General features: G+C 35.8%; 1 protein-coding gene across 1 annotated transcript in view; it reads right to left on the bottom strand.

Moving 5' to 3' along the window:
* The window catches only part of LOC125699886 (connector enhancer of kinase suppressor of ras 2-like), a 172,203-nt gene that overhangs the window by 76,199 nt on the left and 71,271 nt on the right, over positions 1-24,733 (bottom strand). The window contains exons 3-7 of the mRNA XM_048959890.1: positions 16,155-16,357; positions 14,799-14,886; positions 9,251-9,292; positions 6,082-6,201; positions 1,481-1,540 (exon numbers count right to left, since the gene is read on the bottom strand). Of these exons, the coding sequence (XP_048815847.1) occupies positions 1,481-1,540; positions 6,082-6,201; positions 9,251-9,292; positions 14,799-14,886; positions 16,155-16,357 (513 nt within the window). The remainder of the gene's footprint in view (positions 1-1,480; positions 1,541-6,081; positions 6,202-9,250; positions 9,293-14,798; positions 14,887-16,154; positions 16,358-24,733) is intronic.

The following is a 24,733-nucleotide window of genomic DNA, read 5'->3' on the forward strand; positions in this document are numbered from 1 at the left end:
AATTTGATTCCTTTAACCTGTGAAAGAAAGGTAAGCAGGAAATGGAAGCAAACATCACTATTCATAATGCATTTAACTTCAGTTGACATTAGTTGAAAAAGCAGAGGCCTTTTTTTTTTTTAAGCTCCTTTCCTGAATTTGACAGGGCTGAGCTAATTATTATCTTTTAAAATTAAACACTGGTTCTGAGGTCAATTATCCCTTCAAAAGGAATGAAAAATCAATTTGCTGAAATGCCAGAAATTAAATGTCTTTGAAGCTGGTTTAACTGCACATGTGATTACACTGTAAGAAAAATAAAAGAAAAAGAAAACAACCAAACAACTTCTTAGTGCTCTCTTATCATAAAGACCTTACACAGACAAGACAAAAAAATGTTAGGGTTTTAATGGCTGATTAATTTCTTATCTCCTCCCACGAATTCCAGTTATAAATATATGTTTTTCCACAAACTGATTCATATTTCTATGTAAATTAATTAAAATTACAACAAACAACTATATTATTTATAGCGTTTGTTATTCATTCTATGGGTGCAACATAATCAAGAGGGTTTGTTCACCAGTTTCAGGAATCAATATATAATTTTTATGTCTCTATTTACAAATACTTAAGACTTCTAAATGCTATCAATGGTGTTAGTATAAGTAAACAAATTTTAATTTACATTTCATTTATCATAAATTATGACAAATAAATCATCAGGCTTTCCCTGGATCTCTAATATCTCAAAAAACAAGTGACAAAAACCATATTGATTTATACAAAATGAAGAAAACAAAATATCAATATTACACAGTATGTGCTACTTTGGACCCACATGGCTAGCTGCACAATGCAAATTTCATCTTCCTTGGGTGTTAGCATTGCTTAGTTTCAATATCAGTTTTATGAAATTTCAGTTTCTAATTTATTCACTTTTATTTGTGGATATAAATGAATTTATTCACTTTTAAACAGATCCAAGCCTGAATAAAATCTCTGTGACTAAAACATGGAGTACGTGGAAAACAGAAAGGGTGGGTGTGATTATGAAGCCTGTCATAAAAATTATATTGCAGAAGTTGAAGTAAAATTATTTTTTCAAATTTGTAATTATGAATTGCAAGTTAAGTAACAAGAAACTACTTCACAGATACAGTGAGTAGCATGAAAAGAATACCAGTCATGCTGATTTATGTGCTGCAATATGCTTATCACTGACTGCAATGTTTTGACCAGAACCACTGTGCACAGAAGTTCAATATTTTTGTCTTTTATAATTAGTTACTTCATCACAGGTATTTTTCTACATCTATTGCTAATATTTTCAAATTTTTAAGATGGTGACATAATATGTGCAAAATAAATAAATAAATAAAACACTATTGATAAGAAGTGCCTTGCTTTACAGCAAGTTTTGATACAAAATAATACACTGCAGGTATACAGAAGATACTTGCATGCACAACAGATGTTCTTTTAGGCTAAGCAAGCTTACATTTTCAGTTGTTCCTGTGATTACATGCAGCCCATCGTATGTTGATTTGATATACATCCCCTGAAAAGAGGCAAAAAGGTAATTAATACTTGTAAGAAACAAATATTGTTTGCACGATAATACAGTAAGTATGTATGTCTGTTTCAGTTTAAAAATGGTAACATTTCAGATGTCTGGAATAAATCGTGTGAATAACATCTGCAGTTAAACACATGTGTATCATTGCCTGTTATATACAGTATGCATTTTAAGTTTGAAAGAAGTTTTGGGATAGAATTCAGCACCAAGCCCAAGCCTTAGCATAAAAGCTTGATACAGTTCAGTGTTTGAAATATTTAACATAACCTCTCTTTATTACTAGTGCCATAAAAGAAGTATCAAAACTCAAACAATGAACACAAATAGTCTTTAAAATTATATGCCCTCCTTTCAGAGAGTTACTGGTTCAATAAGAAGGAAACAATCTAACTTAGAACCACTGCTCACATTGCCAATTTATGTAGAAAAAATGAGCATGGTGAGCTAACAGGAGTTTTGTAATTAGTCCAGCAAGAATTCTGCTTCAAGGAGGTGATTGATGAGATACAGAGAGACAACCTAAGTAGGTATCTATCTATCCGTACACGCATGCACACACATACACAGAGCCTTAAATGTCAGTGAGACTCAATTGCTTGCATTCTTACCTATCATGAGTAAGGTCGTAGCTTCACATCTCTCTGTATTTTGTGGCTATACATCAAATTTTGAAATCTAATTAATCTAATTGATACACTGTACTGCTGATTCATTATCCTTTCAATAATTCTGCATCACCTTGCATTGTCAAAATGCAAGAGCCTCCAGCAAATGAGAAAGAACATTTTGTTCAGCAACTGATCTCAAGATTCCTGAAACTTAATGAAGATCTGCAGGCTAGCTGTTAACCTACAAAAATAGCAAAACTCCAGAAAGGCAAGATTGCCTTGGTCTCTACAACTACATAAATTGTAAGGCTGCAGAGAAGTCAGAGCCAAACTCTTTTTGAAAGAGATGGAAGCATGAGAAATAAGTTGGAACTTGGCAGAAAAACAATTTTATTTTCTTTTTTGTTTTTTTGAAACCTTGAGGGTGACGCAACACTGGAACTGGTTGCCTGGAGAGGCTGTGGAATAGCTGACCTTGGGGATGATCAAAACTTGACTGGATGAAACTCTGAGAAACCTGCTCCAACAGAATCTGTTGTGACCTTTCATTATTGCTTCTACCTTAATATTAACTAATCCATTTTCAGATAAGTTTAACTTTATTTAAATCCTAAAAATAAAAGTAGCTAAAACTGGTCATACAGCTTAACTTTACTGCTTATGAATTACCAGTTTAGATAATGCTCACTGTGACTACTTGTTCTCTTAAAACACTGCCTTATTATTAACTTTTGTGTTTAATTTTATAAGGTCATTTCATTAGATCATGCAGTTAGTGTTTTTATTTCATTTCATAAACATGCATGCAGCTTCTCTTTGCTTTAAGAGCTGACAAATCAGACTGTATTAACATGCCTACTGTTACAGTTCAGGGGAGACTTAAGTGACGTTGAAAGTTACTTCAAAATGTAATAGGGAAGATATGGAGAGACTTTCGGTATCTGCCACAGTATCTTTCTAATGTGCAAAGTATTTTGTCAAGCAAACAGCCACTGACCTATCAGAAAAGTGTCTTCTAGGGAATGCTTCAGATGAGACTATTTTTAAATAAAGAAGACTGAAAAAGACATTTTAGAATAATAAAAAGGACTATTGAGCTCATAATAACATGTACAGAAATTTAGAAAATATTATCAATGAAGGTTCATTTTCATATGAAACACAACCCTTTTGTGAAAATGCTGTAAAGATACAGTACTTATTTAAACCTGGGAATTAATTCAGTTTATATGTAAGCTTATGCCATGTCTATAGGAAGTCAGGTTCATTTGCTGAAGAAATGAAGTTTTGCAAGTAAAAACTCACAATTAATACAACTGAATTTTATTTTAGATAACTGAATTCTTATACAAGTCTGAGCGATCTGTTTACAACAGATATTTCACAACAAGTAACAAACACTCCTTTTCTAGGTGCCAACAGTGTTCAAAGCTGAAGCTACAGATCTCAGTGGCTCATAAAATCTTAGCTATGCTTATAATCAAGAGAGGTTGTGTTTTGTAATTAGTCCATAAAAGTAACAAGCCTCCTGAATAATCATACGGTAAGCACTTCCCACTGAGTCTCCAAAAAATAGATTTTTAGTGATTTTGCCCCAAATTGCTTTCTATATGAGATTCTTTCCTATAAAACTGAAATTGCAATATCTCTTTCACAAGTATGTTTTGAGGATAAATTAACTGATGTCTGTGAAGCATTCAGTAAGGCCACAACAAAAAAAAAAGTCATTGGTAACTGAAGGGAACGCAGAACTTAGATGAAATGTGGTAAATAATACATCAAACCCTACACTGAATGATAAGGATAAAAATGGAACTCTGCATACTTTCCATTCAGTGAATAGCATTCATTTTTCTCTTGAATGGAGTAGAGATCCTGTGGAAAAAACTGCTATACAATCACGAGAAAGCCATTTGTAATTCATTACTCTGTTCTATATTTGATTCTGATTAATGTTTTACTGTTCACATGATTTTTCTTTTATTCCCATTTATAGTCCTTTTTCATATTTTTTTCCTATGCAGAACACGGTGTCAGCAAAATTGATTATAAAGAACTTTCCAACCTACCACGTTACAGCGCCTTCACAATTAGGCACAGAAAACTCAGTCATTCACAGTGATTTCGCTTCATCTACAAAAAATTTTAAACGGGCAAATTTGATTGCAATACTTATCTCATGTCCTCCGTCAGCAGTACCCACTGACTGCAGTCGTGTTAGCTATAAAAGTACTGGCACACTGCAGATGGTGAAGTATGCACACCACAGCGCTTCCACCTAGTGATGGAGCCCAGTCTACTGCGTGGGCACAGCACAGGCTCTGTCTGCTTGGTGTTCCACTGGAAAAGAAGGCAGTATGGAGGAGACTACAGGCCGTGTGACAGGCCATGACAATACAGCCAACCAGCCTCATTTTGGCAGCCATGTCATAAAGGATGAAATCCAACCCTGAGACTTTATGATAAGTTTGCTTTGAGAGTATACTGTTCACATCCAAGAAGCCAGCTGAAATTTCTGGATAGAAGGGAAAGTTATACAGAGATCCAGATTGCAAGTGTGCAGGATTGTATCAGCCTGAAGGCAGGTCAAAAGCAACAGGGTTACAGTACATATACTAAACTAGCTGTGATACTGACTTGGCATCTCTTGGATATCCCTGAATTAACTCATTAATTGGACAAGAGAAGAATCTAAGCCAAAAAGACAGAAGCTTTGGTCACTAGGGATGCAGCACAGCAAATAGTATCTGTCTGTCTTCAGGATTACACCTTGTAAAAGTGATTATAATGCCAAAAAGTTAAAGTAAAAAGTATTTTATTATGCTGTAGTTTTTTTAAACTGTATCTATCCAAAAGTAAATTAAATGTGTCTAATCATACAAAAATTACTTATGGTATTAAAGCAGTCCCAAATCAGTATGTACCTCACTAATCATGCTCTTGTAACTTTGACAGAATTTGTACATGATGTTCATTGCTGTTCAGAATTGAATAAAGAGTAAGGTACTGAAATAATAGAACACATTTCAACTAATAGGAATCAAAACAAGCACTCAGTTACAAAGAAGAAACATCACACAATGTTAGTGACAATAGAACAGGTTTTAATTTGGCAATTTAGTAGAATGTTAAGTTCCCAAGCACTTTTCCTATCCCTCCCACAGCCTACTGACACCAGAATGACTGTGAACTGGGGAGCTAGGGAAAAGATACAGAAATCTTTACCTATCGACACATAAATCTCACAAAAATTTCTTGCCTAAGTGTAACAGTACAATTATACTAAAAAATGGTAGCAAAATAATTATTACATTGTGAAATCTGGGGAGAATTTTAATTGTATGACCAATCAATAATGTGAAGCGACTGGGATGTCCAGAAGACAGCTACCTGGCCTGCTCAGTGAACAACAGTTTATGAGTATAAGGGATGTATTTTGTTTCTGGGATAATATTTATCAAAGTTTTATTTTAACCATACTGTAAGGGAGGCATTTAACTATTTTAATGCAAAACACAGGAACATACCTTCCACTAATCATTTTCAAAGCACATTAACTAATGGCAATGAATGCTCAAATACTTACATGTGCAAATAAAGTTAACTATTTTAGTACATTTCAAAAGCTGTAATATGGTTATCAAAAGACTATTAACTATTTTTAAGCTGCTCATATGTTTACTAGTTGCACATCAAGCCCTAGATAAAACTGACAATAAAACTGACTACAATCCTTTTATTTGCATAAATGTTAATTAAACTACCTTCAGAAATCATATTCAGCTTACCAAAAGAAATTAAATAAATATAATAGTAGGATATGAATGAAAACACATTTTGTTTTCTGGAACTTTATTTTTATAAAATAAAGATCCAAGGCTTGAATTCTAATATTTGAATTGCTTTGGTACTTACCAAACCTTCACTGGGCATAATGCTGGTGAGATGAACTACCTCTAGATGTGCTGACTGTGACACCAGAGAATCAGATGAGAGTGAAATGATGTGGTCACAAATTCCAGACAAGGTTTTACACTACAAAGAAAAATAAGACAAAGAAAAATATGATTTCTTGTATTTATTTGAAACTACTGGCAAAGTTCTTAAGTCTGAGAACAATCTGAGAATAAACATATCATTTATTTCTCCTGTAAAAACTAGAGGTTGTTAAGAACTGAAGTTGTGTTGCATAGGGAAGTTAAGAACAAGAGCTTAAGGTAACAAAAAATATCTGGGTCAATAAAATAAACATGCCTGTACAGTACTTCTGAGCAAAAGGTAATACTGTGTACTGAGAACATCCATGCATCAAAAATACCAAATGTATAAAAATGCTCAGTGAACTTAATCTGATCTGTTATTATAAGATACCATAATAAATAACATGGAAATTTTATTTTATGAAGCATGTAAAATCCATTTGTGAATTGTGTGAATCCACAGACACCTTCAAAATAGGAACCATATTTCGAAAGTGGTGATGGTGACAAATTGAATCTATTAATGGAAGCCAAACTTTAAGTCTGTGGATTAGAAAGGAGCTGATCTGGACTCTCAGAGAATCTTAATGTGTAAAGACCAAGTTTAAAGTATTCCTTCAAAAAGAATATGCCCCAAAATATTTGAATCTAGTCTGAAGGCACACATTTTGATGAATTCCAGAGTGGTCTTCCAGTCAAACTTACTGTATGCATCTATTTTCCTTCAGGGACTACGCTCTCATTTTCCCTAATTATAGAAAATGGTAGTGAAATCCCTTACGGGAAGTTTTGTTTCAGTCATTTGCAAAAGCATGAGGATTTCTAATATACCATTTGACACTATACAGAGAAGTTAAACAAATAAAGTTGTCACGAGGAATAAAACTAACTAACTGAATTTATAGATTACATTCCCATTCTCTGTATGGCCACTCATCTGGAAATGTAAGTACAGCTCTGGAGTACTGGATGTGGCATTTGTATTTTGGACCAGATGCAAGAAGCAAAGCATCACATTCAGGTATGCATGACTGCATCAAAAGGTCAGCAAAATAACAGGAATATTTCCTGCAGTTTAAGCTCTGGGCCAGGAACCATAAACAAAACTTCAGGTCTTGTCTTCTCCCACTGCAGATAGGGAAACTGGCTGGCTCAAATGACATATTTTACTGCTGTTCTACATATGACCTGCTGGCTGACCCTGGTTGTGTGCAAATGTTTTCAGCCTGTTTTTTGAACTACTGTCATATCAAAATAATATTTTTATTTCCAAATAAAGCACTCTCATGCTTTCACATCTTCTTAAGAACATACACACAGAGTAAATGCAGATTAAATCCAGAGTCACCTTGCATATGGTTTATAATTTAAGAGTTGTCACATGTAAATACTTTCTCAGTAAAGAAGCTTTACAATTAAATAAAAGTAAACAAGTTTTCACTCAAATTTGATCTTATGAATCTTAAGATCTCACCACAGTTCACAAAGTTATTTAAAATCTATGCTAGGAAAGTACTCAAAAATAATATATTGGAATAATTTTAAATATTACTTTACTGTAAATGTATTTCAGCATGTCCAGGAGACACCTGACAATACTTATACATAATGCAAAGGCTGAGACAGTATTGATGGAACAACTGAGGAGAATTCATGAATAACAGCACAGGGACTGGAAATATCATTTGATTTAGCACTGTTAGTATGAGAAAATGCATTAACATCTGCTAAGATATTTTTGTCATAAGAAAATTGAAAGTTCTAAAGTCCTGTATACTAGTTCAAAAATGGAAAGTATAAAACTGAAACTTTCCCCTCTTCTATGTTTTTGAGCTTCTATGGAGAAGAGGTAGCAAGGTTAAAAGTAACATTCCTGATAAAGATGGAGTTCCAGAAGATGTACACAGAATCACAAGTCATGAGTTAAAAGATGTTTGTATATATGTATATATACAAAATCCAAATCCCAGAAGACATTGCTTTTAGTTCTTTTTAGAATCAGGTTTGCAATAGAGAGCTTTTCTTCCTAAAAGTTACTGCATGCTTTCTGAATTTAACAGCACATCAATGTTTTATGATATATTTTAATCCCTGCTGGAAGCAGAGTATGTGTAAAAGGCTTTAAAAAAAAATGTCAGGCACTTGGTAAGAGCTTGTCAAAAGCTTATCTAAACTTGTAAATCCTTCGAGATTTCCCCCAAACCATACATTTTAACTCTACCTCACTGTGAGTACAAGCTTTTTGTGCACGCACCATGAAAATATAAAGTATTAGTACTTAAAGGCCAATACTCAATCAATAACTTTGCATGATATTCTTCCATTTCCTTTTAGTCATTAGATTTGCTGAGTGCTGGAAGCTTTTACAGTGTTCTGGGTCAGTGACAACCAGAGAACTTAAAAATGCAAATAGGCAACGGAATGACAGCATTCCGTGCAAGCAACCCTAGCAAGAGTACCACACTACAAAGAGTGTACCATCATGTTGCAAAGCTTCTAAAACAACCTGAGTTCTGGTCTTGCCTGCAAAAATAAATAGGCATGGGTACCAGAAGAGAACTAATTCCTAAGGCTTAAATTTGAAAGATGTCCAATTTAGCAAGGTGTAAAAAGACTTGATAGGTCTGGTTTTGACGTTAATCACATCACCTTCTGGGAGCCTCCAATCTTCAGAGAATTTGAAGACATTATCTTAGATGAAAAAATATTTAATTAACATTTTTGTGTAGAGCCTATTTATATTTCTTTGGGTTGATTATAAAAAAAAGCATAACATTTTGGAGTTTGAAATGTGGACCATTGGGGCAATAATTAAAGTGGCTGGCCACTAGTACTGAGCTGGTTTCAGGGGCTGCAGTCTACATAAGCTCATTTCTCCTCTTTCTTGTGTTAAAAAGATTTTTTAACTATATATACACATATGTATATGTATATTTAGCAATTCCATTTTATTTATGAAAACTTTAACTTTCAGCAACTGATATGATTCATTGTGAGTTTTGTCAAATAGTAACTTTATTTTCCCATAGTAGAATTTAATACTTTTTAAAAAATGATTGAAGGGCATGATGTAGGACTGGAGAATACCGTAATGGAATACTTACCACGTGAAGAATTTTGTTTTCTGTTTCATACACCGTACAATCCTGTGGGAAAATAAAACAAACACAATTAATGCATATTGTTTTAAATTTCCTATTAAGAAAGAAAAGAATGCTTAATGCTGTCAACTATCTCTTACAGATGTACCATAAACACAAACTCTTCAGTTCTGTCATGTCCAGAATGTCACTTCATAAAAGTAACCTGACTTTTCTTATGGCTCATTAACTTCAGGGATGATTTATTCTTCCATTATAGTAAAGAAATTTTTCTGCTCAGTACTAGCAGTAAAATACATGTAAAGCAGTGGGGACAGTCACGAAAATGGGAAAAAAAAAGTGAATATAATTGATCTGGCATGTTGGAAATCCACTGAAACTCAGAGCATGATAGGCATTGCATGAATGCATGCTGTTGTACAAGTTGTGTGAGATGCAAACCACTGTGTCAGACATACCAATAGGTAGGTTGTGCTACTATAAAGTGTCAGAAGGTCGAGTAAGCAGAAATTATTTTGATAAGTACAAGATTAAAGATGTTAAAGATTATATACTTGGCTTATTCTTGCTTCAAGGCCATAATTGTTTTTACTGTCCACATGGGACAAAAACAGCCACAGTTCCATCTCTTGGAAGTATTTCCATAACAGCTCTAATTTTTGGTTTTGGGGGCACAAGTCACATCAGAAGGGGATGAAGACACAGAAGACTCAGGTTTGCTTGTGTTGCACACTGCTTCAGAGATATCCAGAGGGTTTCACTGCTTTAGTGACCTAATTAGACCTAGTCCCAAAGTTAGACCTGAAAATATAATCCTAATTGACCTCTTTATTTGCTTAAGTCTTGTAACTTCCAGAGCAGCCGTTTTCCTATTCTAAATGTCATTTTAAGGACAGTAACTCGTATCAATCCATAACTTAAAACATTACTCACTTAACTTATATTTTTATTTAACAACATTACAGGCAGCCAGAATATCACTTATATTTCATGAACCAAAGCATAACACTTCCTAAAAGGTGCCCACTGCCTCTACTGCTTCTTAAAGTTTGGAACGACCTCTATTGCAGGGCACAGCCATGGCATGGGAGTATTGAACCCCGTCCCACAGAAGAGATTACAAGTGCACTGAGAGAAAATGCAGCTTCTCCTGCCAGCAAGCACTCCAAACGGGCTCACTAGTTCTCATGATGTTTTACAAAAATTAAATTAACAGGAACATAACAAAAATGCAAGTGTGCCAGGCAAAGTGAGATTAAAATAGAAATGCCTGCAATTCCCCTCACAAAGCAATCACCTCTGAGGCCACCCGCAGCCCTGCCCCAGAGCTCCAGAACCTTCCATCACCGAAGGCTTTGTGGTGGGCACTGCCCTGTGACAACAATCTGTTGTGTCAAAGGAGTGCTTTTATTTCACAAAATCTGAGGAGAAAACTGTGAGGTGTCCCAGCACGTCTGCCCTGCTGATAGTTGTTATTTAAGTCAATTAACGTTTAATAGCAGTAAAAATAAAGTTGGAGAACTGCTAAATGTATTGCCATCTTGGAAGCAGCTTTTTACAGAGCAAGATAAGGACTTCAGGATATACTTCCAGGATATATTTGAAGTAAAAAAAGACTTTTCTTTTCCTTAAATAAATTTTTAAGTAAATTTTACTTTCTGATATACACAAAAGATCCTCTAACTTAAGTTCCCTTAAAGTTATCATTTCCTCTTTTTGGGATCAACGTGATAGCAGTAACAGTTTTAATTTACGTTTAATTGCTTTAAACTTCCCATGAACTAATTCCAACATCCTCACCCCATTTGCTCTCCAAGTAGATTAGCTGCATGATCAGCTTAGGCTGTGGTACTCTGCAGGAGGCTCTGCAGCTGACTGATAGCTCCCTGCTCCTCTTGTCCAGCAGCAAAAGCCCTTGGCCGCATCCCATGCACAGAGGCCATGTGCAGCTCTTGGCCTGCATTTGTGAGGCACTGTGGTGAGGAGCCCGTCTGCGATCGCTGCAGGGCAGCTTTACCTGTGTGAGCCACACAGCCTTGTGCACACACCTGGAGCACCAGTAGCTGCTTCACCCACAAGATTAAGCATTTATTTTGGAGGACTGGCCCTTTTGTGGAGGAATTAGCTTCTATGTGAAGACAGTTTTCAAAATAAGAAAGATAAACCAGATTGCAAATGACAAGGAACACAGAGGAATTTATATTAGCATTTCATGGTCAAGTACCCCTTTGATGTTTCTTCTGTATTCATGCTGTTATTTTCTTCAGCACAAAAATAAGAATGCAATTAGTCAGTTTGGTTGGCAATGCCCAAGGCAGTTTTTCTTACATGTTTTACACACTTCAAACAGCATATCCACCATCTCCCTTTAACCCTGCAAGTACCAAGAGAAACACATGATCACAGGAGGGCTTATAGCTTGATTTCAGAGCTAATAGTTCTATCTAAATTGTTCCTTTAATTTCTGTGCTAGAAGAATAATGTGAGCTTAATTCCGAACAAGCTTAATTACTTCAGGTCAAATAACTGAGACTTGTGTAGAGTGAAACCGAAATTTTACTGTTTTGTAGAGCAGAATTAATGTTAGCTATACTTAGGTTGCACATCCAAGCTTACACTAGCATTAAAATTATTAATGGTTTTGGGATTCCTTCCAAAATATGTGCATAATGGCTTTTTGTTAATACATCAGACCAGTTTAACTGAGAGGTTAAAGCACTTGCAATATTATACTAAAATTCTAAGATATGTAGGTCACAACATTCTTCTGATGTTTTTTGTTGTTGTTTTGTGTTTGTTTGTTTTCCTGATACACAGAAATGCATGAGGGATCTCATAGAAAAAAAATAGATTATTCCAGGACTAACACTTATACAATTTTGATCTAGAAGATAAATAATAGTTGTACTCTTTCTCCATCCTTCATAGGCATGTAGACGTTAAAAATGTATTATTTTTCTTAGAGTTAAAAAAAAATATAAAATCAAGTAGCAGCATTTCATTTCTCCTCTGCAGAACAGTAAAGTACCGGAATTATGAAATAATTACTCCTATAATATCACGTACAAGCCAGTTTCTGCACTTCCACAACACTCTGACTTTGACAGGTATGACACCTTCACAACTCTGCTAAGATAAAAGAGCTTTTTTTTGAATATTGATAAAGAAAAAAAGATGGTAGGACTTGCACATAATCATGGCACATTCATCATTTTAGTTTGCAATTCATATACTACTGAAATTTGCAGATACTGTAAAAACTTTCAAAGGGCAATTGGGCCCCAAAATTAAGATGCCTCAAAGATTTTGCAGCTTTCTATGTAATGCTATTCATTTGCAATTTCTGTTTATTTTAATAAAGTGGAGATATGTCAGGGATAAGAAAACTAAGTACAATTTAGCATTAGATATCTAAAATTTATCTCATTCAGTATAAAAAATAGTCGGTTAGAATGGTTTCTATTATTTATGCCACTCACTTCATATTTCAGCCTACAGTTAAGACTACGTTTTTTGTTAGGTGAGACACAGGTTTGCTTTCACACATTAAGATCAATTTTGCTCAGATTTAGTAACAATAAAGCTGCCTCCCTCTGAAGGATATTGCTTTATCTACACTTTCTGGTACTAAGTTTTATGTACTGTAAAAATATCAGATAGCTATTAAGCAACCCAGATCTAAAAATAAGGTAAGAAAAAGACAAGACTGGTCTTGATTTTTAACTAACCTTACAAATGAACTAAACATTTTTCATTGTGAATTTTCCTGGAGACTGCTCTCTAAGATATATTGTTTTTAAGTTGTCAAGATGAAGACAGCTTTTGGAATGAAGTGGTATTGAAGAAATGAAGAAATAAAACAAAACCCCAATCTACTACTGGCAGAGAAGTGAATTTCATTTGCCAAAAGCAGCCAAAAGAAGAAATGGAGACCACAATTCAAAATTCTCTTACTTTCACCTAGACCACGGGGAAAAATTAAAGTCACACCAAAAAAGTACATATCAGCTGAGGAGGGTGTGAGAAACACGCTCAAGATAAAAAATTTCTAATCAGGCAAAGATCTCTGTGAAGGGCATTTTATTCACTATTGCAATAATGGGCACACACATCTACTGACAGGAGAAATTGCACAACTCGTCAGTGAAATCTCCTCCATTATTTACCCTGGGTCCAATGCAGGTGAAGCCTCTCCTGGCACTCATTGGTTGAGCATCAATGTCTGTTACCAACCCCCTGCCTTTGGGTATGTCCTGTACTCTTTATGGCAATAAGAGAACAGTATTTTCAACTATCTGCACACCAGTTCTGTCCTGCACCAGACTCTCCCCTACGCTATATAATTACCTTATCAAGTGCCTGTGCCAATTTTACCTAGGTCTCAACTTTACTCTGTTCAGCAACTTTCTTTGTGAAAGGCAACTTATCCTATGCTACATACAGAAATTCTGGAAATTTCCACTGCAGAAACACAATCTACCTCTCACAAGGGGAATCAGACTCCAAAATTTTGTACTGCAGAGAAGTTCATTTTGCTTAGTCTGTAAATCAAAAATAGCCTAGCGTTATAAACACTAAAAGAAAGCTTAATAAAGATACTTTAACAATTAAATGTCTACATAGGAATTTATAAACAAAGAAAAGAGAAAAAGGATTGTTTGTTTTCTACTGCAATATTGCATGAAGGTAAACAATTCTCAAAAGGAAAAAAAGTTGAGTATTAGAAATTAAGGCTAATAGCGTAAAAGATGTGTGTGAGCCTTGGCTACACTGTGCAAATGCAAAATCTGATAGATACTTCATTTTTTGCTTTTTTTATGCAAGTAATAACATTAGGAAAAGATTTTACAGAATATTGCTACTTCAGAAAGCCTCTTAAGTGAGTTCTACTAACTTACACTCAGTCTTTCTGTACTTGTGTGACTTCCTCTATTTCAGGGGCAGACGGTGACAATAACAATAGTGACTATTACTGTATAATATGTAGAGCTACAGAACCAGATGAAAGTATTTGATGTACCTGTGGATTGTACTACATTACAGATTAGTAATGAAAATACTGCTACCCTTATTTGCTTCACATTTCACTAGTTCAGTGTCAATTACAAACAGCTTTTATGTAACAGGCACTTTTTTGAGTGAAGAAGATGTAGTACAGTTGCATCTTGATATAAGAAAGAACTTGTCCCTGAAATATTTTTCATTAAACACACTTGAATCTCTAACAATTTTTTTTTAGCATTTAACCTGTTTCTGACTGACATTGTTCTTCTATGGCAGCAAATAACTTAACATGAAGTTGTCCACTCAAAAGATAAGTGAATTATTTTTAACTGCACACTATTTTTTTTATCTGTCCAAAGACATGATTATAGCCAAAATCTGAAATCTTCCCATCACTCCCACCAAAAGAAAATATGGAAGGAACAGAAAGGTAATAAGCAAAAATATATATTTTTTCTGATCAAGTAAAAGCTTAGCAATGTTTTCACTATTATGATTTTTGAGCAACTATATGTACTTGGAAAGACTGGAAGATAACCACTCCTACCTGTTGTACAATGGTTGTTAGTTCCAGGCACAGTTGAACAATGTTGTTTTTCAGCAGTGAGTATTCTGTCACACTGACAAATGGAGACCTGTGAGAAAGGAAGAATAGATTTATGTGATATCAATGATATCTCACAGTACTTATGATTAGTAAATTCATTTTCATAAAGGCAAGTATAATCAGGTCAGCTACTTATTCTCTGGTTTAATCAAGAAAAAAGACTCCTAGAATAATGAATATACTTTTCAATAACACAGTTCTACTGTTTTTTTGGAGTCTTCAATTGCATTTAGAAGATGTATACAATACAGAGATCAGTTGTACACCACAAAATTATGAATCACCTAATCACGACAATCTCCAGCAGCAAGCCAAATAACTTTTGTAAAATATGATTATGAAACAAGAAACAATGTTGGCTGGAAGGAAGTGAATTTTGGCTAGAACCTTAGAAGTTATCATTCTTAATGTCAGTGAAACATGAGCTTCCAAATAATTGTAAGCAGTCAAAATTTCATTTGTATGGTTCATTAAAAAAGCATTACTAGTATGACAACACTCTTCTGCAGAAGTTAGCACCTTAATGTGGAGAGGAAAATAATGTTTCCTTAGTCAGTAATAGCTTCCTGTGAACTGGGATTTTCTGCAGGCTTTCCACGTTCTAACCAAATTTGACCCCATCTGAATGCATAAGAACTGACAAGGTCATAGCCCAAGAGAATATGAATGCTGGCATTAGCTTAGGAAGATGTCACCAGGATTATACAAATCTCATAAAGGAGGGTTATTCACTCTCACCATGACTTCTAAGGTGCCATTTATATATTGAAGAGCATTCAGATTCCAGATCTCCACAGCTATAACTCCAGAAAAATGGAAACAATTGAAATTCCATGCTGCAATTGTATGTTTTGGGTTCTGTCTTGCTACAGTTAAAATTTTAACTACATTTATCTAGATTTTTAAATTTGAGACAGTGATAGAACCAGGTGAAATAGTTTTAAACTAAAACAGGGGAGTTTTAGATTAGATGTCAGGGTGAAATTTTTCACTCAGTAGCGAGGTGCTGGAACAGTCTGTCCACAGCAGTTATGGATGTCCCATCCCTGGAGGTGTTCAAGGCCAGTTTGTATGGGGGCCTGGGCAACCTGGAGTAGTAGGTTAGTTAGTAGACCAATCTGGAGGTTGGCAATCCTGCCTGTGGCGAGAGGATTGGAACTAGATGATCCAAGCTATTTTGCGATTCTATTATGATTCTATGATTCCTTTCCAAATTAAGTACTATCATTTATCTTCATATTCTCATATTCATATTCATATTCATATTCAGTACAAGGTCAAGAAAAAGTAAATTACCTGTCCAGCCAGGCTAGTAAGTTCTTGGCAGCACCAATCAGGTCAACTACAGAGGTAAGAAAATCATTTGGCAGTCGTCTGGAGGCCCTGCCATCATAATGGCCACTCCTCCTTCTACCCGTTATAAAATTCTGAAGGTTTTTAGCCGAGGCATTCAGCTTGTGAGAGAGAGTTCTCAGGTTTTCAGTCTCCAAACCATAGTTCTGAGGGGAAAAAGGAAAATGCAATCAAGTGAAATAAGGTGTTGTAATCTAAATGAACAGAACAATGAGGCAGAAAACTCTAAATGGTACTTGGCTGAAAGGGAACAAAACTTATGGATGTCTGGAGTCAGATTAAGCAACAGGCTCCTTTGAAACATGCCCCTAGTGCTAGCAAGCATGGTGGTCTTTTTTGTTTGTCTTTTACCCAGTGAATTCCCCACTTAGATCCAGGTGGTAAGTACAAAGATTTCAGCTCTAATACTTTTAAGTAATTAACTCAGACTCACATTGAAAGTCTCGAACTGAATTGAACCAAGATCTCTTCCTGCCACAACAGAATGTAGTATAAGAAAAAATCTAACGAGCTCTTAAACAAAAATAGCTTTCACCACATGAATTGATTGACCATTATTAATTTCAACAGTGTGTATATTTTAAAGGATGAACGTTCATCAGTACTGCATGTTAATTTTACTCACTAAACTTCTTCCTCAAAACAAAGACTAAAGAGCACCAAGCAATGTACAGTCTTGCTGGATGACAATATTGATATTTGTACAAAGACTAAATGTTCCCAACAACAAAAAGGGAGAATGCATTGAATGACAACAAGCATATAAAGTGGGACTGTATGAAAGTCAAACAAAATATAAACAAATGGTAGGTGAGGTTGCTTGCTAAATTTGGATCCGTTCTGACTGGTGCACAGGCCTGTTCCTTTTTTTGCCAGCTATTCTCCCTCTCAGATAATAACTCTGAAAAATAAATGAAGGTCTCTACCTCTAGCTTGGAGGACAAGACATGGAAACGCTTCGCTATGTTCTTAGCTCAATGCAAGGAGCTGACTTTTAAAAATCATTTTAAACACTAGGGACAGAATTCATTTCAGTATTATGTACATACTATGCCTAAAGCATCCCAGTCAGTCAATGAGGTTTGGAAGCATCACATAGAAGACTGAATTGTGAAGCAAATGAAAATTGCATTGGCTTAGTTACAGAAAAGAACAATTCTTTTCATCTTTTTTCCAAAACAAATTTCATACAGTTAACAACAGTTTCACTGAAGGAAGGCTCTCTATTTTCAAAAAGTTTATATTTAAAAAGCATGTTGTATTTGATATTTGCATGCCATCTGTTTAATATTTGCAGTTAATCTTTCTTTTATTAAAATATTGAATGAGTTCCCTCCCCTCTATTTTACTGCCACTTTTACTCATGCCAAGATGATGACTAAGTGGATGTATGGGGATGTCTTTACCAGCTTGCAAACTGTACTAAGCAGTGTTCAGTTTCCCCTAAGGAAGAGTTTGATTTTGCATTCTCCACAACATTTTTTAATGATGATAAATCAGATCCTCCTGCTTTTATTTCCAAGTCCAGCCTTGGTTATCCCTGTGGTAACAAGCAGAAAATGTTTCTCCAAATAATCCATTATAGAATGAAAGCTCAGGGAACCTGTCAGTTTACTTTCAATAAAAGTCAAATGGGAAAGGAAACTGCTTGACCACTGAGTCCATGAAGTGCCAGTATACAGAACCAGATTACAGGTCAAACTTTTGAAGAGTGTGGGCTGGTTACTATCAGTCTGATCACCTGGAGTGAATTTCACAGTCTTGATTCAAGTCATGGAAAACATGAAATGTAATTGAGGAAATCCACCTAGTAAGCAGGTCTTTTCATCGCAAAGTTTACTAATTAGCATGCCAGTGGTAACTTTAATTAATGTAAAGTTTTAAATATAGAATAGACTAAGAATACATAAAATGTCCATAAGGATCATCGAAGATTAAAGGTAGTTTTTCAGCACAGTAAAAGTGCTGATGCAAGCTAGGAATTTAATTGAGATCTATTTAGTAAGGTACAATAAAAGGAAAAAGATAAAAATGACAGTGAATTAACGTCTCTGTAGAAGACAGATGTAGTAATGCTCTAAATTTAAGCTTCCCTCAAGTCTAAGATCTTCAAGTAAATGAAACAACTACAGACAAATACAAAATTGGAAAAAGAATGATAAAAATTAGTCTTTGGATGTATCACTTCTGAGCACTTCATCCTCATTTACTGCATCAGAAAACTGCTGAAGGAAATTATGGCTCCCTTAGTCCTTCCCAAGTCAGTGGGGGGATAAAAAGAGATGTCCCAGAAGAGGCAAGAGCAAACAGGTGTTTACACACTCAAATTTGATCTGAATCCATTATGATTTAGTGAATGTGCTTAAAAACTAAAGATGGAAAAGAAGCTGTTTAAGAGAATAAGTAGGTGGGTTGCCTTTTTCTGTATATATGATGCTGTACGTACTTGGATCTCTTCTAACTCCCACTGGCATTTCATCTGCATGATGCCAACAGTCTCAAACCTGCCAAACTAAATCATTACCACAGCAATCATATCAGACCTCAGTTTTCACAGCTACATATTCTGCTCTCATTATGTTAAGTACATACTGCTACTGTGAGAGATACATAGAAACGTTCTTGAGCCTCTAAAATTCTGGCTCCTGGCAGGTGATTTCTCTCTTGCACAATTAGTCCTAGATATTAATATGGCTTTATAAAAACAAAACAAAGAAATAGCATCAAGGCCACAATCTCTAAAAGGTTTGAAGACAGTGCCATTAGCACAGATATAATTCTTATAAAACAAACAAAAAAAAACCTACACCAAAATAAAAACAAACCAAACCAAGGTTTCCTCCATTCCCTGTTTCTGTTTTAATGGTGCTTAAGGCTGTCACATAGCCTTTTATTTATTTACTTATTTATTGGTTACACTATTAGTGGCAGTGGACAGACAGGTTTAGATGAGAAATACTGATTGCTAAACTGACCTCAAGCAATGTGTCATTAGAAGAGCTACATAGCCATGTACTTTGTCAAATCTCCTTAAAAACTTGTTCACAGGACAGCTCAGTGAGCACAAAGTTCAGATGAGCCCAGCACATTCCATGTCAGCAAAACAGGACTCAGAGCCATATTGCAAAAAGCGTAACTGCTGTGAGAAAGTAAGAGCCAATCTTAAACACAAAATGTGAACAGCAAGTCAATGAGAAGTTTACTTCATCTTTTCCATATTCAAAGAGAGAACTACTTTTTATGTCCACTTAATATGGTACGCGGCAGCGTTATTACCTTCAAATAAAAAGTTACACGAAGATGGTCTGTTCTGTTCAATAACAAAGATTTAACAGTACATTTTAGTTCTGCAATTCCTGGTGCCAAATCAAGCATCTTTTACAAAGCTTGTCATGTAAGGCATTCAAAATACCACATCTTAAATACTGAGCTGCACTCACATTTGCATGTTTCATACATAAGGTTAAGAATCTCCACTATTAATCAGTGCAGCCCAGCTGCGGTGGCTGGAGCTGCCAGGTCTTGGTTCCAGACGGCAGCAGCAACAGCTCAGAACCATTAACAAACCCACGGAGATGGGCCTTTGCCCCTGTGGGTACTACTCTGCCCCTAACACCAAAACACTCTCAGCTGCTCCCATTCCAGTCTGCCCCAACAACAGCACACCTGGACTTACCGTGTGCTCCACTCCTTCTCAGAAGCCTGTTTCCCAGTTGCTTTAAACTGATGTATTTGTGAACTGCCATAGAAAGATGCTGCTATGCCCTCTTCTCAAGTCCCAGCACTGATGGATAGTGAGCTGAATTGGGAATTAATTCATAAGTTCCACTTTTGCCACATTTTTGCCACATATTCCCACTACCAACTGGTTTTTGACCAGACCCATTCTCAGATGGCATAAACTGATATAAAGGTATTGTGGACTTGCAACCACTGAAGCAGCAGTGCAGGGATGCTCTGCAGAGAAGCAGAGCTGCTCCCTCCAGGCTGCCCCGCTCCCCCAGGGCCATGCATCCCACCTGCCTCCCTGGGCCACCCTGCCACGTGCTGAGCCCTGAGCTGACAAGGAAAGAAAATCCCCAAGCACAGTAATGGGAGACTGCAACCTCCTTTGGGGAAATGCCACATGGGATCCTGCAGCTTCCGGCTGTGTGCATCGCTGTGCGTGTAGCTCCAGCAAGGGCAACAGCCTCGCGATGGAAACCACAGCGCCCACAACAGCATGTTCATTATTCAATATTGGGAAGAGGTAATCACAGCTTGCTTAATAAAGCATAAAACCAAAACCACATACTATATTTTTAGCATAAATTGTTCTGACATTTGAATACAGTGAGAAAAATAGGTGCAGCTTTGTAGTGTTTGTTGTTTCTGTTTTTAATTTTCCTTTCTGGATGTGTGTTCTTAAAATACTTTGATTCGTAAAAATTTCTTTGCTTTCATTACGTAGACCCTGCTCAGATTTTTTTAAACTGTTCTGTTAATGATACAAATGAACAAAGGTTACCAAACTAGCGGGAGCCCAGAGCCCAGCAGGCGTTGTATCTCAGTCAGGCATGTCTTTGTTTCCTCTTTAAGAATTTGCAAACTGAATCTCCTTTATGCACATAGCAAATGGAAGGAGGTAAAATAATTTTTTTCATGTAAACCACAGAGGACCTTCTCTTGAAATTATCTGAACAAATAAACGAGTTTTACTGTTGCATTAGAATACTAAATTAAAAGTCTGTATAAAACTCCATTCCACAGAACATGACCTAATTTTAAGTATTTATTATAGATTTGAGATAAATTGCTAAAAGATCCAGATTGGTATTTTATGTGAACAGTCGTGACGTAAATTGAGCTGAAGGAAAGAATAAATTACACCCTGTAATTAGCATATTAAATTTGATAGTGTTAAAGATCTGCTGCAGTGGTTTGCAGACAGGAAAAAATGATTTCACATGCAGTCTGCTAAAAGTTACTGCTTTGGCACAACTAGTGCTTGCAGCATGCTGGGGTCTGCCACTTAATATCTGATGCACTGTACATATAACTGTATATACATATATATATATAGTATGTAGGTTGCTTTGAAAACAATGCCTCCTATGAATTTCCATGGAAACTACACCAGATACAAGATTACAAAAAGCACAAAAACACTGTTTGTTAGTTACAAAACACTGTTTTTCAACACAGTCACATCCAGCATTGATTAGCAAGGCCTGTGTGTCTTGCTCATACAAATCTGTACCAGAGGAGGTGACTACTGTTGCTGTTACCACTGCTGAGATATAGCATTCACCACCTCCCTGTGCTCACATCCACTGTCTGTTCTCCATCAACATTCAGCCAGCATCAATAAATGGGTGCCATTTTTTCTACATGGGGAAATTCAATTCCCCCCCTTTGCTTCAAATGCACTTCCGTGTCACAAGCCATTCTGTCAGACTGCCCCCCTGCTGCCATCTGTCACACAGCAACAACATGTAAGGGATATCTGCAGGAAGTTTCAGCTTCTCTGCCATCCCACCAATCTCCATCTCTGCTGTTGTGAGCAAACATCATAAAGTAGAAAACAGTACTTTGAGAGCAGCCCTCACACTCACACAAAGGAGACATACATATACATGTGTATATACACACACATTGCATATATGATTCTGGGGATGTGAGGAAGATGTGCTGCACTGGCTACCATTTGCTGATTGCCTATGCCTGATGGCTCAGAGCAGAGCTATTTTTTAACCACAGAGCTGTCTGCAAGTGACGTTCCATGAGCCTCAGAACCTCCTCTGTCTTGAATCAACACAGAAAGCTCAGTAGAGATCATGAGTCAGGATACAAATTCAGTCTGGAACCCTAAACATGTCTCCTGAATGATAAAAGTGGGGCAATGTTCATAATGAAATGCAAGACTAGACAACACTTAATGAAAAGTTAAAATTCCAAGAAACGCTGTTCTAGGAAATGTGTGTCAGCTGTAGCTCACACTGTGTCAGATTTGTCAGTGCACAGTAGTATTTTAAATTGGGTAATGATCATGATCACATATTTGGTGAGCAAAGGAATAAGACATCTGAATAACAGGCAATTGAACCCTACGTGACCTAATTCTCAGAATGTCTTATCACAAACCACCACTTCTGCACAGTTTAACTTCCCTGTCTAGAGTAAATGTCTAGTGGAATTAGTGCTATCATAACTTTTCCAGTTACCTTCTAGAAAGGAGATGCTGTACTGCACACTTAAGTGTATTAACACACAAAATGATACCTGTTCTAAAATTATATTAGGATCATTTTCGCAGATTACAAAGCATATCTAGCTTACTAAATAGCATGTGATTTGTTCTGAGCTATGGAAAGGAAAAATATAGGTCACTTCTGGATACATGCTACTTAAACTAAAATATCAAATAATTTGTATTTTTGAAAGTACATAAAATCCTACCACCTGCTGTTTTACCAGCTGTAAATAAATTCCCCTACTGATAAAATACATGTTCAAGGCTGAAGACTGCAGTTCAAGAAAAATATTGTCTGAATTTGTCTCAGAATTTTCATGAAAGATCTCTTCTAAATCACTTTATTAACAACAATAAAAATAATCCGTATCACCTTCTTTGATAATACTTGACTGTCATTTTACTATGGCTGTTAAACTGCAGTAGTAAAATTTAGTTTATGTACACAAAACACAATGATATTTCATAAAAGTATGAAATGCATTAATTTAACTACGGTAATACTATGCAAATATGTAAAATATGTTAAAAATTATCTGAAACACTTCAATTCTTTTCTCTGCATAACTTTCCTCCCCCTGGTGCTCTCTTCCATTATAATTATCTGAAGCAAATTGAGTCACAATTCTTTCTTGCATCCGAAGTGTATAATTTGGAACTTGTCACAGTGCTTTTTAGCACTTCATACACCTTCCTACCATCTTGTAATAGATACACTAATTAAGAGTAAATATTTTAACTTTATTTAAAAATGTAACTTTTGCATTATATTTTAACCCCCAGAGGAAGCTTTAGTGTTTCCACTGTCACTTACATTTATAATGTAATCAAGAATTATTAAGGTACGAGAGGAGAGAACTAAAGGTAATGGGAGGACGGTTGGACTAGATGATCTTGTGGATTCTTTCCAACCTTGAGATTCTATGATGCTGTGATATTGCACTATCAGTCGCTTTAAACTCTCTGCTATTCACTTGGAACAATCTTCAGAAACACTGGAACAGCCACTAGCCCATGACGTGTAGTTTCACAAAAGCATTGAAGAAGAAAACTTCTTTTAAGTAAAGGTTTTCTCTCAGAAGAGAAGTCTCGTGTCTCATTTCAGTTGGGAAGAGACGCATGGTCATCTACACTGAGTTATTTCTGTGGAGGCAATAAGCCTTCTTTTTCAGAACCAGGAGAGACTGAACCTTACCCGTGCTTAAAATAGCACTTTGGTTTATCTCAGAGAGCTGATGCTTTTACTTCTTTTCTTCGAACTTCAGCAGCATGCCTCTGGGCAGTTCGTGTCTGCTCTTTGCCGTACTTTAATTCGCATTTTCTGCTCAACTCCATCTTCATGAGGGGTTTGGATCTGAACTCCCATCAAGTGAATTTGCGTTTAAAAAAACTTCTCCACTTTAAAAAGCATTTAATATTTTCTCATATTTTTGAGCAAAATAGTCTTATAACCACAGTGATGTAAAACTGACTGTACTACACCACCCATATATCATTTCTCTGTCAAGCTGACATCTGTGCATATTTAATAGCTTCAATGTCATATCTCAGAAAATATACCAACAAGGAAATAGAGCTGTGGCAGCATTTCTGTTCCAATATGCACAAAAGCAAGACCCAGGAGGATGGAAGAAAGTTGGTTTATTTTGTGGTTTTGCACATCACAAGATAAATAGTTTCCAATTACTTTACTTCACTATTAAGGAAGACCTAACTGCATATGGCTTCAATTAAAACCCATATGTAAGCCAGACCTCTGTGATGGCTTGACCTCTTCCATATGTGCTATGCAGAATATGCTGACTGTGGATGCAGTGATAAATAAACAAGATCAAAAGATGACCCAGTAGATATTCCCTCCAAAGCATATTAGTCTGTGATCCGCTAACTTTTAAGCTGATCATCAACTCTTGCCTGCATTTGTGGTTACGAAGTTTCCATGTCACTACCAAAACATTAAATCTTTTTTTACGGATATCTAAACTACATCCTAATTATTTATTAAATTTTCTCTTGCAGATCCAGGGAACTCCACTGGCTGTATTTCATGGGCAGAATATCTCAAACTCCTACCATCTCTTTGCACTACTCCCTAATCTTTATATTTTCTCTGCCCCTCTCAACAAAAGCCAATGAAGCCACAGATGTGGAGCACACTGTTCAATAATCACAAACCCTTATTATATTTTACTAAAATTTTGAGACCAATTAATCTTTGTTATTTATTCATAATAATCATAATTTTGTGGAAGAACCAATTGTCCAATAATAAAAAGTCTTATTTTAACCT

This window comes from Lagopus muta, chromosome 13 (assembly GCF_023343835.1).
Source record: "Lagopus muta isolate bLagMut1 chromosome 13, bLagMut1 primary, whole genome shotgun sequence".
Classification (NCBI taxonomy): domain Eukaryota; kingdom Metazoa; phylum Chordata; class Aves; order Galliformes; family Phasianidae; genus Lagopus; species Lagopus muta.